At 41.5% G+C, this 16,573-nt stretch overlaps 2 protein-coding genes across 7 annotated transcripts; one reads left to right on the top strand and one right to left on the bottom strand.

Moving 5' to 3' along the window:
- Positions 1–1,724: 1,724 nt before the first annotated feature.
- On the bottom strand, positions 1,725–9,788 carry helq (helicase, POLQ like). 2 transcript variants are annotated; one of them, XM_014129380.2, is made up of 18 exons: positions 9,134–9,787; positions 8,345–9,002; positions 7,988–8,166; positions 7,655–7,855; positions 7,410–7,482; positions 7,191–7,288; positions 6,884–6,982; positions 6,593–6,738; positions 6,233–6,472; positions 5,924–6,065; positions 5,677–5,781; positions 5,164–5,371; positions 4,844–5,001; positions 4,509–4,607; positions 3,894–4,067; positions 2,437–2,550; positions 2,109–2,243; positions 1,725–1,935 (listed from the first exon to the last, which is right to left on the bottom strand). In XM_014129380.2, exons 1-18 carry the CDS (start codon positions 9,314–9,316, stop codon positions 1,852–1,854), a joined length of 3,096 nt encoding a protein of 1,031 aa, XP_013984855.2. In that variant the 5' UTR covers positions 9,317–9,787; the 3' UTR covers positions 1,725–1,851. The 2 variants fall into 2 exon arrangements, 1 of the variants encoding a protein (XP_013984855.2); XR_001319296.2 differs by lacking the exon at positions 1,725–1,935 and having other exon boundaries at positions 2,437–2,570; positions 9,134–9,788.
- On the top strand, positions 9,780–15,295 carry mrps18c (mitochondrial ribosomal protein S18C). 5 transcript variants are annotated; one of them, XM_014129407.2, is made up of 7 exons: positions 9,780–9,909; positions 11,548–11,615; positions 11,862–11,920; positions 14,178–14,261; positions 14,359–14,416; positions 14,499–14,558; positions 15,148–15,295. In XM_014129407.2, coding segments are annotated over exons 1-7 (408 nt in total). In that variant the 5' UTR covers positions 9,780–9,907; the 3' UTR covers positions 15,225–15,295. The 5 variants fall into 5 exon arrangements, with proteins under 5 accessions (XP_013984882.1, XP_013984891.1, XP_013984870.1 ...); XM_014129416.2 differs by having other exon boundaries at positions 9,894–10,152; XM_014129395.2 differs by lacking the exon at positions 9,780–9,909 and adding an exon at positions 10,087–10,449.
- The last annotated feature ends 1,278 nt before the right edge of the window (positions 15,296–16,573 follow it).

Consider the following 16,573-nt stretch of genomic DNA (forward strand, 5'->3'; position numbering starts at 1 on the left):
TTCTTGCAGTATTCTCCCTGTACACAAAGTCAGAACCGTAGGATAAATAAAGGGTGCATATAAGCAGACAATGAAAGCTCTTACAATATTCAATGATTACATTTCTCTAAAACAGGCTATAGGCTACATGTGCACCACCAAGTCAGAACAGTAGGCAAAATTATGAGAAAAGGGACCAAATTATTAAGGTGATGCACGTGTTACTACACAACATACACTTAGTATTACTTTCTTACCTACAGTATACATATCTCCCTGGGATATTACATAATTTATGCAGCAGCATACATTTTTGGACACATTGTTGTGCTGTGCTCACTTGAACAGGAAGGTGGTGCTGCAATCCTTCGTAAGTAAAATTTTGTCTGGCATTCTCTGGATTTATGGTGCTTTCAACTCAAGACAACTGGGAACTGAAAAAAAACAAGGTCGAATCATGATGAAGTCAGTGATCTTCAGGTCGAGCTCTAGAAAGGGGCCCAAGTTCCCGACTTGCAATTCCAAGTTGGATGACCGTTCAAAACGTATTTTCCCAGTCAGAGTTTGTTTTTTCCCCCCAGAGTTCCCAGCTGTCTTGAACTCACTGAAGTCATATTTCCTATTTCCAAGATTCCAGTTGTTTTGAGCGCAGCAGGTCATGCTGGATTGACAGCATGGCCAATGTTGAACATTTATCCTTTTAAGCTTGGAAAAGAGACCCTTAAACCCAGACTTGGGACCACACACCCACTCCACTGAATAGCAGGCTAGTTATTGCATTGCAATGCTTGCAGTTAGCCACTGATTGCTTCCAAACCACTCATTGTTGAATTTGCCAGTAGATTTTCAACTAGATTCAGGATGACTGCTAGCTAAGATTTTGAAAGTACGATGTCAACATGATCAGTCCAATCAAAGGTACTGTAGATATAACGTGATTTCACATTTTATCTCTGGTCAATGACCTTGAGCCTTCTTGGATGAGCACTTCTAATGTAGCTCTATGGCAGCGTCCAAGGGGCTTGAATTTTCAAGATATACCCTTACATTTTGCAGTGACGTATTGTCCCCATGAGTGACAGAACAGAGCCAATCACAGCGCAACTAGAGAACATTACCAACCCCTACGCTCTACATTTTCTGCTGGCTGCCCCACCACCACAGAAAGAGCTAGGCTGAAACACCTGCATTTTGGAGCTGCCTTACTCAAGAAAACAAAAAAGAGACCATGTTTGTATGTGGCTTTATAAACTCTATTATGATTTTATTTTTTTTACATTGTTTGCAAACTGATATGTGACACGTATTAATGCCAAAATAACATGCAAAACAGGCTAAATAGGTGGGGCTCAAAACAGGTGGGTCTCTTTCCCACCTGCCCTGAATGACGACTTTCCACTGAACCTGTTGTAGAACTTGCCGCTGATGCTACTACTTGGAAAGATTAAACTATAGAAAATAACTTATTTGTAACCTGCTTCTTTATCATAGAACCAAGAGAAGGTGAAGGTTATAGATAAATAAGTCAAGAAATTAGGGTTACAATAACTACTTTACTATGTCCTACTACTCACTGATATTGGGTCAAGCATTTGGAAGCCTGTCAAATCATTCACATACTATTATAAGTGACCAATTAATCACAGAGTGTGAATTCTTTCATGATTTTGATGCTCACAGAAGCATCTTACTCATCTCTATGGGATCAAAAAACTACTTTAAAAAATACAAATAAATCTTCCACATCCCAAAAATACATTTTATAATATCACTCCGATAAACTATAAACAATGATACACCACTAAACAATATTAACACACCAAGCTAAATAAAAAAGTAATCGTCACACAATAAATCCACTGCAGCAACATTTTACAAAGAGAGGAGATCAAGAGGAAACATCATTAAGTCATCCATCTCCTCCTGAAGGGCATCAGCTTTCTCATTCAGCAGCATCTGAAAACAGACGCCACAGGAGGACAATGATCAAACAGAGTACAACTTCTGCAAATGCTCGTCACATCTCAATCCAATTTTCTACAACCCTTTTTTGTGTTCACTCTATATGAATTTAGGAAGGAAACAACAGCACAATTGTACGTATACTAAGTATTTGACAACAGTCATACTTTTGCCGAAGCAACAATCTGATTTGCTTGCTTCTTGAAGAGGTTCTCCACAGTCTTGGCGAGAACGTTTGGGTCAGCATTGGCCAGATGAGCCAGTGTCTTATATCCAGCATTGTACAGCTGCTTGGCTCTTCTCTGTCAAAAGCAGATAAAAAGGGTTACAAGCATGCAAAAAACATCTGGAACAATGCCAGAAAACTTTGGCTAGGACAATAGCTCTTATGACTGGATACCAAGATGTTTTTAATGGACCTTTTGTTGCCAGGTAGGACATTATGATGATCCTATAACGCCTAAAAAATGAATTGAGATTTTTTTAAAGTCTGACCTCCATGACTCCTGCTACCTCCATGAGAGGGATGAGCTCGGCCTGGACACAGTAGGTCAGCCTGCGGGTAAGCTCAGTCAGGAGAGCTTTGAAGGGCCAGAACTCTTCCAGCTCCTGATAATACAGAGAGATCACTGTGGTCAAAAGAGAAAGCAAAAGAACATACATCTTAGGAGCTATTTTCAGTAGTGGGCATCAGGTAGTCTAGACGTTAAGAGCGTTGGGCCAGTAACCGAAAGGTTGCTGGTTCGAATCCCAAAGCCAACTAGGTGAAAATCTGTCAATGCACCCTTGAGCAAGGCACTTAACCCTGTTAGTCAGGTAGTCACCGAGTTGTTCAGCCACGACTCGGTGAAACATAAGATATTACAGTTTTTAATGTCCCGTTGGTAGGATAATCTTGATCGTAGGCCATCGATTTTATTTTCCAATGATTGCATGTTGGCCAATAAAACTGAGTGCAGTTTACTTGCTCGCCTATGAATTCTCAGAAGGCAGCCCGACCTCCGCCCCCTTTTTCTCCATCTTTTCTTTACGCAAATGACGGGGATTTGGGCCTGTTCCCAGGAAAGCAGTATATCCTTACCGTCAGACTCCTTAAAGAAAAATTATACCAAGCAATAAAAATAAACACGAAAAAACGCAAACAAAACTAACAAAATAGCACAGTTGGTTAGGAGCACGTAAAACGTCAGCCATCCCCTCCAGCGCCATTAAACAATGGCGACTGCTCGTTCTCCGACCGCAAGGCACTACAGAGGGTAGTGCGTACGGCCTAGTACATCAATGGTGCCAAGCTTCCTGCCATCCAGGACCTCTATACCAGGCGATGTCAGAGGAAGGCCCTAAAAATGTTCAAAGACTCCAGCCACCCTAGTCATAGACTGTTCTCTCTGCTGCCGCACGGCAAGCGGTACCGGAGTGCCAAGTCTAGGTCCAAGAGGCTTCTAAATAGCTTCTACCCCCAAGCCATAAGACTCCTGAACATCAAGCCACTCTCTGTTATCATCTATGCATAAGTCACTTTAATAACTCTACCTACATGTACATATTACCTCGATAACCGGTGCCCCTGCACATTAACTTTGTACCGGTACCCCCCTGTATATAGCCTTGCTATTGTTATTTTACTGCTACTCTTTAATTGTTACTTTATTTCTTATTTTTGTATGTATTTTTCTTAAAACTGCATTGTTGTTTAAGGGCTTGTAACTAAGCATTTCACTGTAAGGTCTACAGCTGTTGTATTCAGCGCATGTGACAAATACAATTTGATTTGTAAGTCGGTCTGGATAACAGTGTCTGCTAAATGACTGAAATGTAAAAATGGAGGACTGAAATAACAAAGCTTTTGTCTTTTCAGGGCACCTCTGTGAAACACTGCTAAGAGTCTAGGATGTGGCTCTGTTTGGACGGGACCCAATAATATCATATATGACATCAATGCTGGTAGCTACCTCGGTGAAGTGCAGCACGCAGGAGCAGAATACTGAGGAAGAACTGAGTAGTGTCTGGATGAAGCCCCGGCTGAGCTGGAACCTGTCAGCCACGCTCCACAGGTCAGTCTCCTTCAGCAGGGACAGCAGTACCAGGGCCAGGTACAGCCGACTCACCACCACCTGGTCAATATTCTGGGGGAAAAGAGCAGAGGGGAAGGACCATAGAAGTAGAATTATTCCTACTTCTATGGCAAGGACAGCATAGTACAACAGAATGGCACAGAACTGGCTCACTGCAGTGTTGCTACATTTATTACATGAATGATCAGTTGTAGAGAGCAGATGTAGAGAGCAGATTTGAATTCACGTCACAAGATATTTAGGGTTCATTATCTTCATGACTTAAATTAGTTAAGTCTGCCTTCCATCTAGGGGTTAAAAGGAGAAAAAAAGCTAAAAAAACAGGATTAATCTAGGGATAAACATAATGGTTATTTTAAACCAACGTACTTAAGTATAAACCCTCATAATACCTTAAGCCAATGATAGTCTCTCAACCTAAGTAACTGTGAAAATATTACACCATTGATTTAACAGTACTTAAATCATGCCATGCTTCCTCAATACTCTTACCTTCTTGACATTCTGTCCAGCAGCCTTTCTAGCAACAAAACTTTCAGACACACCAACTGCTGCACACATCTTTTGCTCCGCAGCTGATAACAATGTGAACTGGAATTGATAAGCAAAACATACTCTTACACAATAATTGTGGTACTAAATACCGCAGAAGACAAACTATTGCACAAAACAATATTATTTATACAAAATGTACTTCATTATTAGATATTTTCATTAAACACACCAGAAATGCATAAAAACAAAATTGTTATTTGAGGTATTTTACCTACCAATCTAGGTTTAATTTACGTGGACAACCAAGAAGCACATAAGACCTGGGCTCTAACCTGTCTGAAGTAGACCATCCAGTCAGGCTTACACTGGGAGACCATGTCATAGGGTGTGACCAGGTAGATGAGGTGGAGGAAACTGTTCAGCATCAGGCTCTCCAGGCCTTTAGACAGGTCTCTATACAGGAGGTCACAGTAGGTCAGATCCACTGAGCCTGAGGAGTTAAAGGTCAGATACACTAAACACTGTAGCATTGACTCATAGAAAAAAAACATGTCTCTGTAACAGGATTTAAATGGATTACTATGAACAATTTCCTTGTATGGTAATAGAAATGAAATGAACACCAGTTCTGGCGAGTTTGAGAGTAGTTCACCTTTGTAAGTAGCTCTTCCTAGCTTGGTGACTTGCAGAGTCCCATCTTGTGGCTCTGTGGACACGGTGACGAGGCCTTTCTCTTTAAGCAGCTCAACACACTCCTGTGTCACCTCCCACAGGCTCCTCTCCAAGCACACCTGTTTCTCCTGGACAGACAGCAACGTGCCACTCATGAAGTCCCTGATCTGCTCTAAGCTGTTCGTGATCTGAATGGAGACAAAAGAAAACCGGCAAAAACAGTATCATCAATTCATTCATTAATATATTCCTGATTTCATTCCTTTACTTCGATTTGTGTGTATTAGGTATATGTTGTGAAATTGTTAGATATTATTTGTTAGATATTCCTGCACTGTCGGAGCTAGAAACACAACACCCGCAATAACATCTGCTAAACACGTGTATGTGACCAATAACATTTGATAAGACCAAGTTCTTTGCTAAAAAGAGACATTTTAAAAAGGGAACTGGATTTTTCTGTAATTCACTTATGGATATTTTTCAGAAGTACATTTAATCCAATGACGGATAGGATGAGACTCAGGACACCCTTTCCGTCGCTATGCATTAGATTGCTTATGCAGATTTCCATTGGTGCGGATACAAGCTTCTTGACCTGAAAATACAAAAAGGTGGACAGGATCAATGCACTAGATGAGTCTGCTATAAAATGTCAGAACGTGGAAACATAAGGACCGGATGTCACTACATAGTACTACATGCATAGGTTTACTGTTATGGTTGTAGCTGTTATTTACCAAGACTTTGTCTTTGTCCTGTAGGATGAGGATGCTCTCTCCATGAGTGTCTATCCCGGCCCGTCCAGCCCTCCCCACCATCTGCTTGTACTGGCTCCTCTTCAGGAAGTCTGCCGCCACGTACGGAGAACGCAGAATCACTCTGGTCCAAACACACAATGATGGATCCAATCAAGTCCAGAATAAATGTCACTATCTAACACAGAGATGCAACTTTTGTTGTGACATGCCTCGTGAAAAAAGCTGCTCGTTGTCGCCTTAGAAGCAGTAAAGTAGTCGGACAGGTTATGCTTCCTTGCTTTGACTTGCCTCCGAGCAGGTAGGTTGATCCCTGCAGCCAGTGTAGAGGTGCAGGTGAGGAGACAGAGAACCCCTGCAGAGTAGGCCTCCTCCACCAGCTTCCTCTCTTCACTGGTCAACCCACTGTGGTGGTAAGCCAGGCCGTACTGCACCGTCTTCTTGAGCACCGGACACAGGGAGCCGTTCCCACTGCTCCTCAGCTCCCCCAGCAACACAGCCTTCTCTGCCTGCTTGTGCTGGATAAAGTCCCTGGAGAATTCAAGAAGAAGTGGCATGTTGCATCAATCACAAACCACACAATCACAACCACTGGACCGACTGACCATGATTTGGAGTACAGAGAAGAGAAATATAAAGATGTCTTTTTACTCTTTCAGATACTTGCAGATCATCCCAGCCACATTCTCACAGTTCTTCTTGGTGGGACAGAAGACAAGGCAAGACTGGCTTGGAATGACCTCAGTCACCAAGGCAACAATGTGATCCTGATCGATCTTCTGCATGGCACTGGAGTACTGGAAAACAGAAGAATTAGACAGGTGCTAAGACTTCAAATACAATGTGAGTCAGCCTTCAAAAGCTGCCTGCCTGGCACTGGAGTCCAGTATATCTTTAAATATATATAACTGATGGCTCTTCAAATCAAATGGATGATTATACCTTAAAGTTCAGGAGCCGAGAGAACCTGAAGCACTCCTCCTCCTTGGGGTCCACCTCGTATATGATGTCCTTCAGTTTCACATACTCCTTCAGCTCAACCTGAAACACCATGGCTATCAGTGGCCAACCATCACAGAGACAATGGAGAAAACAACACGCAATGCAGCTTCTATTGGTTTTAACTAAGCTTTCAAAGAATACGTTGGCGATTTTCTTGTTGTATGTGGACTCTCACAAACAAGGAGGCATACCACAGAGGATCAAACAGCATTGCGTAGATCAAGCCTGTGGTTAGGGAATATCATACCGGTCTGAAGTCATTAGTGTAGTTCTCTGCCTTCAGAAACTTCTGTATATCTTGGACATTGCCCAGAGTAGCACTCATTCCAATGATCTGAGTTGACTCTGTAAAGAAGAAAATCAGTTTCCCACACATTTTCAAAACATCTTCCTTCACCATGAATATGATGAGTATGAATGAATATGAATATGAATATGATGAGAGTAAAATAGCAGTCACACTTACTACTGATATATAGCACTTTGGCTAGAGTCATCTCAATGATAGCTCCTCTGCTACCATCACCCAACATGTGGAGCTAATAAGAAGAGATGGAGTGGCATAAATAATTGGATACTACAGTACAATATAATTGATTGCGTCAAATACACAAGGCATCAACAGATACATTGTTTGTGTCTAGTGAGTGGCTATTCTATGTTTTGTAATGATAACATCTCAGATGTTAATGTAATAAGATATTTGCATACCTCGTCCACAACCACCAGCCCCACATTGTCCAGTCTGTTAGCCTCTATGAGGGAGTTTACCAGGCCGTGTGCCTTCTCTATAGTGGCAATGTACAGGGACCTCTTGCCCCTTCCCTTCACTGGAGGGAACCTGCCCTTACTGCCAGCATACTCCTCCACCATGAAGTCTAGCTCCAGGCCAAAACTGGCCAACCCTCGAACCTGGGAATGCATGCAAAATACAGTGCTCAGATTTGCCATTGACATACAAAAATGTTTAATTATAATCCCTTTGTACAGTTGGATGAAAGAGGAATTATATACATTTCATAAACAAAACAATGACCACAATACCTTCTCCTGCACTAGAGATACATAAGGCAGGATGAAAAGGGCATCCCTCTTTCTGCACAGAAGCTCTTTGAGGATAAGAATCTCAGCCACCAAAGTCTTCCCACCACTGGTGGGAAGAGAGTAGATGAGGTTTCTCCTCTGCTGAACTGAGTCCAGGTTTAGACAAGTTTTCTGCCATTCTGAAATATAAGAGAGCATTGTTATTGATGATACTCTAATATGAAGCAGGGCAAGAGCTCAAATTACTCACACTTAACAAGACAACCAGACACTTTGAAAACATAGCCATGTTAAAGTTGATACAGAACTAGTGAGGACATGCAATTAGACAGGGAAAAGGAATAGAAATCCATTCACCATATAAATCTTTGATTCCTTTGAGATTGCATATCAGCTCCTTCACTTTGGTGGGAAGACCAAAGAAAGGCCCAAGGTCTGTTGTCACCATGGAGACAGATTCCATAGCCTGCATGGCAACACTGATCTCCTCTGTAACTACGGCCTCCTTCTGCACTGCAGTCCGGGAGACACTAGAAGGAGTCGCTGCATTAGCCATCATAGCTCTCTTCAGATGATCGGACACGCTCTTCCTTGCCTTGGGGGCGATATGCCTCTCATTTCTATCTTCAGTGCTGACAGACTTCTCAGGATGTCTCATAGGCATGGAGGTTTTGTCCTCATCTGTACAGCAGTTCCTGTCTGCTGTTTGGGGATCTTGTAGAAAAGCGAGTTGTGAGCTTGGCATGTCTAGGAAAGCATCATCCGTGAAGTCCTCCAGGAATGATTCTGTCATTGAGTCATCACATGATTGTTTTGGACAGTTGTCCGTTGAAGACTTCAGTGAAGTGAAGTCAGGGTTCCCAGCAAGCAGAACCACAGGGCATCTGATGCTGGTTGTATGGTCAATGTCATGCGGTCTCATGTTCTGCCCTACTCTATCGAGCTTTGCCAGGGAAGAGCTGTCGTTTACAATGCTGTCATAGTCCCCAAATAAGTCCTCAGTGTCACTGCAGTACTGCAAAAAAGCAATGTTAAGAAACAGTAAATGCACTTGTAACTCACTCAATATCATGTTGAAATTACAGTAAAATCATCAGACCACATGAAGTGTATAATACACCATTGTGATATTAGTTAGCTACCCACCTCACTGAACTTTGCATCCATGGATTGGTCCATAGCTCTGGAAAGCTCTATCTGTCCCGTGTTGTCAGGACATCGTCGTCCAGAAGCACTAGTCATTTTCCTTGCGGGCGTGAGATGACTTATTCGTCTATCCCTGGACCTCTTCTTCGAGGACAGCCGTTTTACTTTGATTTCGGCACTCATTGTCAAACCTGACTCTGTCGGACAGCCTCACTGACCATAGCCTAAGCAAACACTAGTAGCATCCTAGCTATGTTGGCATGCTAGCGAGCTACTAGTTAAGTAACGTTAGTAAATACAATACAATCATGTTGGCTGACAGGGTGAGCTCCCCAATTCATTTGCTAGTGAGTCAAATTGGCTAACTGAGTGAGTTGGCAAGCTATCTTGAAAAAAATTAGATAGCCAACGTTATCGTCAGCTAACTTAACGCTAAATGTTAAGTGAGCAAACTCAACCGTCTTTCGTTAGCTGAAAATAGCTACATTGACTAGACATGGTTAAAACTTGGCTTACTATTAAATCGTCTTTAACAACCGAGAATACAAAATATAAAATAGAGAATACATTTTGAAGAGTAACTAACCGGATACATACAATACAGACGACAATTATGAATTTGTAAACGTGAGTCAATCATGAGCCAATCAGAGACGAGTAAAGATAGTAACTATAAATTGAGTCGGGTGGAGAACGGAACCTTTTTTCCGACCTATTGATTCAATCAGTCTATATGTGCCGTACTGTATTTGAATATTAGATTCATTATATTCTATGGAAGTTTTACATTTTATGTGGAATTTGTACAAACTATCACTTCGAAAATACATTCATTTTGGGAGGAACGTTTGATCATGGGCCAACGTTACTCGCTGGTCGATAGAGAGGGGTTTGCGCCTCTACGGGGTAATGTTTCGTGTTAATTATTCGCATGTGGAAAGCAATGCCGAGACAAACGGAGGAGGAATGGATGGGAAAAGAGAGGGAGTAGAGGTCTAAGAGAGTGAGGGAAGAAGAGGGTGAGCTTGAGTCGGAGAAAAATTGTGGGAAAAATTTAGATTGTTTGTCAAAGAAGAATGGTAGAAAGTGTAAGTAGAGGGAGCTGAAGGCAGGAGTAATTGAAGTGAATTAGGGTGAAGTATCGGAGGTGGTAGGTGCGGTAAAGTTATCGGAGACCGAGGTATGCACCGAGGATCAGGATGAAGAAGAGTCTGACAGTAGGAGTGAAGTTTATGGAAAAAGTGGACTCTTGCCTTTCGGATGATCCATTTGTGGTTTCACAGTGGGTGAAAAAAGAGTTGGGTCATGTGGAATCGGTGAGGGTAACTTGAAGTGGTCTAGTGATAATTGTTTGTGTTTCTGTTGAGGAAGAATGCGCTCCAAGTAAAACGAATGGGGGTAAGTAAAGTGAAGGGTTTCGTTCTCAAGAAAAAGGCACCAATGAAAGGAGTGATAACTGGGGTAGCAGTAGATATAAACGTTGACCAGCTGAGGGCAAATATTCCCGGTGTATGTGATGCTCGTCGTTTGAAGCGAATACAGGGTGGCGAGATTGGGGAAACAGAGTAATTGTCTGTTCTTTTGAGTTTTGAAGTTGAGTCTTTGCCTGACAAAGTGAAGTTAGGATATATAAATTATCCTGTACGAGCGTATGTGCCGAGTGCGTTAAGATGTTACAGGTGTCAAGCTTATGGGCATGTGACATCAGTGTGTAGGAGGGAGGGTCCAAGGTGTGAGAAATGTGCAGAAGGGCATGAGACAAAGGAATGTGTAGTATTGGGGAAAGTAGTGGAATGTGTTAATTGTAGGGGTTCCCATTGCGCTGGGGATCAGACATGTCCCGCGCGAGAGAGGCAGTTTGAGGTTTCCAGGGTTAGAGTAGAGCAGAAGATGTCATATGTTGAGGCAGTGAAGAAAGTAGAGAGATGGGTTAAGGGGGAGGAGTGGTGAGAGTAGTAGAGATATACCAGTACAGAGGGATAGGCCAAAAAGTGAAATATGTTTCAGTAAGATTGGCTTTTTATCTTTTATAGCAGTGGTTATTAATTATACTGCAGGGATGGATCGGAAGTCTCAGAAAATAGAGGTTGTGGTGGCTGCTGCTGAGAGGTATTTGGGTGTGTAAGAGTTACAGGATGTATTAATCCTTTCAGGGTGATGGCATGAGGTAGGAATAAATACATTTTTTTAAAAAAATTGGGGGGGGGGGGTGGTCATTTTATCTTATACAATTTTGAAACTAGTGAGTATAGTGTTAGATGGTAGGGTATTTATTTAGTACATTATTTTTCAAGTATAAGGGAGTTGTACTCCAGTCTAGTAGATGGCGGTAATGTAACAAATTGGATGTCAACCGCTGTTAAATCTCATAGAAGAAGATTACGTCAAATAACATCCGGTTCTTTCCTTCGCAGGTCAAGAATGTTTGCTGTCCGAAGCTTTCGATCTTTACAATTTACATTTTCACAGCTTGGAGGCACACGTAAGCATGCTGTTCTATGTTTTGAATTAATTGCATTGCTAGGGATACAAGCATGCTTATACTGACCTTTATAATCACTAAGATAACCTATTAGCTAAATGGATAGCTAACGTTAGCTAGCGTTAGTTAACCTCTAGCTGTGCCATCCATCATTAACTAGCCAACCACATGTGTCGTTGTCTATCTGGCCAGAGCAACCTGTATTTATTTTTTATAAGTTAATGTTTGCTTTACTTTTTATCACAGAACAATTTCTCAGAAGTCTGTCAGGCTCGTCTAATGTAGTCCAGAAGAACGATGACATGGTAAGCCATTTTAAAGCCACCTATTAACGTTAGGTAGCTAGCTAATAGTGCACTCTTTGAAAGGTAGCTAAGTAAAACGTTATCAATAGACGAAATGGATCCAGGATTACGTTTTTAAATGCAAATAGAACTTGATTTATATGTACCCTTAGTGCTCAGGGATAGCTCTCGAGAACGGTATACCCAGCTTTAAAGACTCACTCCATCCCGCATACAAAACAGCTGGATCAATGAACTACAAATACCGACGCTCTGTTGTAACGTTTAGGAACATTAGTAACCCCCGCGATGTGGTTTTGTAAACGATTAGAAGTGCATTATCACATCAGCGAGAAATAATCTTTCAATTACAAAATATACACTTACTCTATGCAGTTTAGCCAAGTTGCATCCTGCAGAATTTTAAATAACACTGGGCAAACCGAGGTATTAAGCTTCGCTCCCCAGCAATGACTGTACAGTCGTGGCCAAAAGTTGAGAATGACACATTCATTTCCACAAAGTTTGCTGCTTCAGTGTCTTTAGATATTTTTGTCAGATGTTACTATGGAATACTGAAGTATAATTACAAGCATTTCATTAGTGTCAAAGGCTTTTATTGACAATTACATGAAGTTGACGCAAAGAGTCAGTATTTGCAGTGTTGACCCTTCTTTTTCAAGACCTCTGCAATCCGCCCTGGCATGCTGTCAATTAACTTCTGGGCCACATCCTGACTTATGGCAGCCCATTCTTGCGTAATCAATGCTTGGAGTTTGTCAGAATTTGTGGGTTTTTGTTTGTCCACCCACCTCTTGAGGATTGACCACAAGTTCTCAATTGAGATTAAGGTCTGGGGAGTTTCCTGGCCATGGACCCAAAAGATCGATGTTTTCTTCCCCGAGCCACTTAATTATCACTTTTGCCTTACGGCAAGGTGCTCCATCATGCTGGAAAAGGCATTGTTCATCAAACTGTTCCTGGATTGTTGGGAGAAATTGCTCTCGGATAATGTGTTGGTGCCATTCTCTATTCATGGCTGTGTTCATAGGCAAAATTGTGAGTGAGCCCACTCCCTTGGCTGAGAAGCAACCCCACACATTAATGGTCTCAGGATGCTTTACTGTTGGCATGACACAGGACTGATGGTAGTGCTCACCTTGTCTTCTCCGGACAAGCTTTTTTCCGGATGCCCCAAACAATCGGTAAGGGGATTCAGAGAAAATGACTACCCCAGTCCTCAGAAGTCCAATCCCTGTACCTTTTGCAGAATATCAGTCTCTCCCTGATGTTTTTCCTGGAGAGAAGTGTCTTCTTTGCTGCCCTTCTTGACACCAGGCCATCCTCCAAAAGTCTTCGCCTCACTGTGCGTGCAACAATTGAACCGCTCTCCTTGAAGTTCTTGATGATCCGATAAATGGTTGATTTAGGTGCAATCTTACTGGCAGCAATATCCTTGCCTGTGAAGCCCTTTTTGTGCAAAACAATGATGACTGCATGTGTTTCCTTGTAGGTAACCTTGGTTGACAGGAAGAACAATGATTCTAAGCACCACCCCCATTTTGAAGCTTCCAGTCTGTTATTCGAACTCAATCAACATGACAGAGTGATCTCCAGCCTTGTCCTTGTCAACACTCACACCTGTGTTAACGAGAGAATCACTGACATGTCAGCTGGTCCTTTTGTGGCAGGGCTGAAATGCAGTGGAAATGTTTTTTGGGGTTTCAGTTCATTTTCATGGCAAAGAGGGACTTTGCAATTAATTGCAATTCATCTGATCACTCTTCATAACATTCTGGAGTATATGCAAATTGCCGTCATACAAACTGAGGCAGCAGACTTTGACACAAATATACATTTTCATTCTCAACTTTTGGCCACGACTGTATGGAAGCAACTTTGCTTCCATACAGAACTGCGATCAGCAAGTGTATCTTTTTGTATTTGAGCAATTATTTATCGCTTCTATGTAAGTAAGTTATAAATGTTTCCAAAACTGTTGTGTAAGACGTATTTGCATTTAGATAGAGCTTTGTCGCTCTGTCTGCACATTATGCCTGAGCTAATAATAATGGACATTGAATGACCCACTGCATCCATGCATTGGAGTCATGAGAAGGGCTAGCTTAAGGATTAACATTCATTCATTCCACCATGTCAAGAGAATTATTACTTTTTTTAACTTGATTTGAAGCTATATGTCATTTGACTACAAGGTCTATGACAACTACATTTGTCGTATGGATTTACATAAAACATTTACATTTTATCTCCCTAGCCTTTACAGATGGAGAATCCATACAAACAACCACAGAAGGGCTGCATTCTCTGTAACATCACAGTGGACTTCAAGAATGTTCAGGTCTGTCATTAGACTACTGTATTAAGTGCAGTGATGCGCAAATATCCACTGTTTATTTATAATTTGCCAAATTTTTCTCCAAACGTCTTTCCAATAGCTGCTGTCCCAGTTTATATCCCCACACACAGGAAGAATTTACGGCAGGCACATAACAGGTGAGAAGATGGTCAGGAAAAATGCTGAGAATGTACACATCAGAGCAGAGGCTGTCGTGTCATGGTGTTTATTCTTTTCCAGGTCTATGTGGTAAGAAACAGCGGGAGATCGGCAAAGCCATAAAGAAAGCTCATTCGATGGGTATGCCCTCAAATCACACATTTTATTATTGACTGTACACTCCAAACCAACTCATTCACTCAGAATCCCATTCTGAATGTCTGCACTAAATGTGAAAAAAATGTCCACAATAAAAAGATGCAGATATGGATTTATGGGACAGTAAATTTATTTTTACAAAATTGAGTGCAGAGACATTCAGAATGGGATTTTGATGTAATATGAGTTGGTTTGGAGTTTTTTTTTTAACATTCTTTATGCATTGTAGTCGCTCTGGATAAGAGCGTCTGCTAAATGATGTAAATGTAGTCCATGGCAAGCGATGGCAATTTTCTCTGTAATTAAAGTTGTGGGATCAACTACAAGCACAAAGAGTGAATAACGCCACATGAGAAAATGTGTGAACAATATGATCAAATCTTCAGCAGCTTTAAACTTCGAGGTTGCTCTGTAATAGTTTCTCTTTGGAAACTTCAATGGGCCATCTATCACTACTGACCAGAGGATTTGTAATAACATTGTGTGCTACAGAATTGTCTGGCTCAAAATGACCATGTTTTGATCATCTAGTGTTTCCTATAATAAATACTGGTAATATTTTCCTCCACAGGATTCATGTCTGTAACCCACAAGAACCCACATTTTATGAAAGATCCAAACATCTGTGACATCCGGCACTTGGAGTAACTGTGTCCGCCTGTATTGTGGCGCTAGTCTAGTATAGATACTCTTATCTATTAAAACATTTCAATGTGGAAGATTGCTTGTTAGTCTCATCTTTGAACTGTCATGCTTGGGTTGAGTCATGAGACCAATAATCGTAACTCACTACACGTGTGAAAATAATTTAATACAATTCTGTACAAGTTCAATTACAGCTTGAACTATTTTATATACAGTACCAGTCAAGTTTGGACACCTACTCATTTGAGGGTTTTTCTTTATTTGTACTGTTTTCTACATTGTAGAATAACAGTGAAGACATCAACTAGAAATAACACATGGAACCATGTAGTAACCAAAAAAAAGTGTTAGTTTAAAAAAAAAAATCAATTTTAGATTCTTCAAAGTAGCCACCCTTTGCCTTGATGACAGCTCTGTACACTCTTGGCATTCTCTCAACCAGCTTCATGAGGAATGCTTTTCCACAGTCTTGAAAGGGTTCCCGCATGCTGAGCCCTTGTTGGCTGCTTTGCCATCACTCTGCGGTCCAACTCATCCCAAACCATCTCAATTGGATTGAGGTCAGCTGATTGTGGAGGCCAGGTCATCTGATGCGGCACTCCATTGCTCTCCTCGGTTAAATAGCCCTTAGACAGCCTGGAGGTGTGTTTTGCGTTATTGTCCTCTTGTAAAACAAATGATTGTCCCACTAAGCACAAACCAGATGGGATGGTGTATTGCTGCGGTAGCCATGCTGGTTAACTGTCTTGAATTCTAAATAAATCCCCAGCAAAGCACCGTCACACCTCCTCCATGCTTCACGGTGGGAACCACATGCATAGATCTGTTCACTTACACTGCGTCTCAAAGACATGGCAGTTGGAACCAAAAATCTCAAATTTGGACTCATCAGACCAAAGGACAGATTTCCACTGGTCTAATGTCCATTGCTTGTGTTTCTTGGCCCAAGCAAGTCTCCTTATTGGTGTCCTTTTTAGTGTTTTTGCAGCAATCGACCATGAAGGCATGATTCACGCAGTCTCCTCTGAACAGTTGATGTTGAGATGTCTGTTACTTGAACTCTGAAGCATTTATTTGGGCTGCAATCTGCGGTGCAGTTAACTCTAATGAACTTATCCTCTGCAGCAGAGGTAACTGGGTCTTTTCCTGTAGCGGTCCTCATGATAGCCTGTTTCATCATAGCGCTTGGTTTTTGACTGTAGTTGAAGAAACTTTCAAAGTTCTTAATTTTACGCATTGACTGACCTTCATGTCTTAAAGTAATGATGGACTGTTTCTCTTTGCTTATTTGAGTTCTTCTAGACATAATATGGACTTGGTCTTTTACCAAATAGGGCTATCTTTTGTATACC

The sequence above is a fragment of the Salmo salar genome, chromosome ssa01 (genome assembly GCF_905237065.1).
Source record: "Salmo salar chromosome ssa01, Ssal_v3.1, whole genome shotgun sequence".
Taxonomy (NCBI): Eukaryota; Metazoa; Chordata; class Actinopteri; order Salmoniformes; family Salmonidae; genus Salmo; species Salmo salar.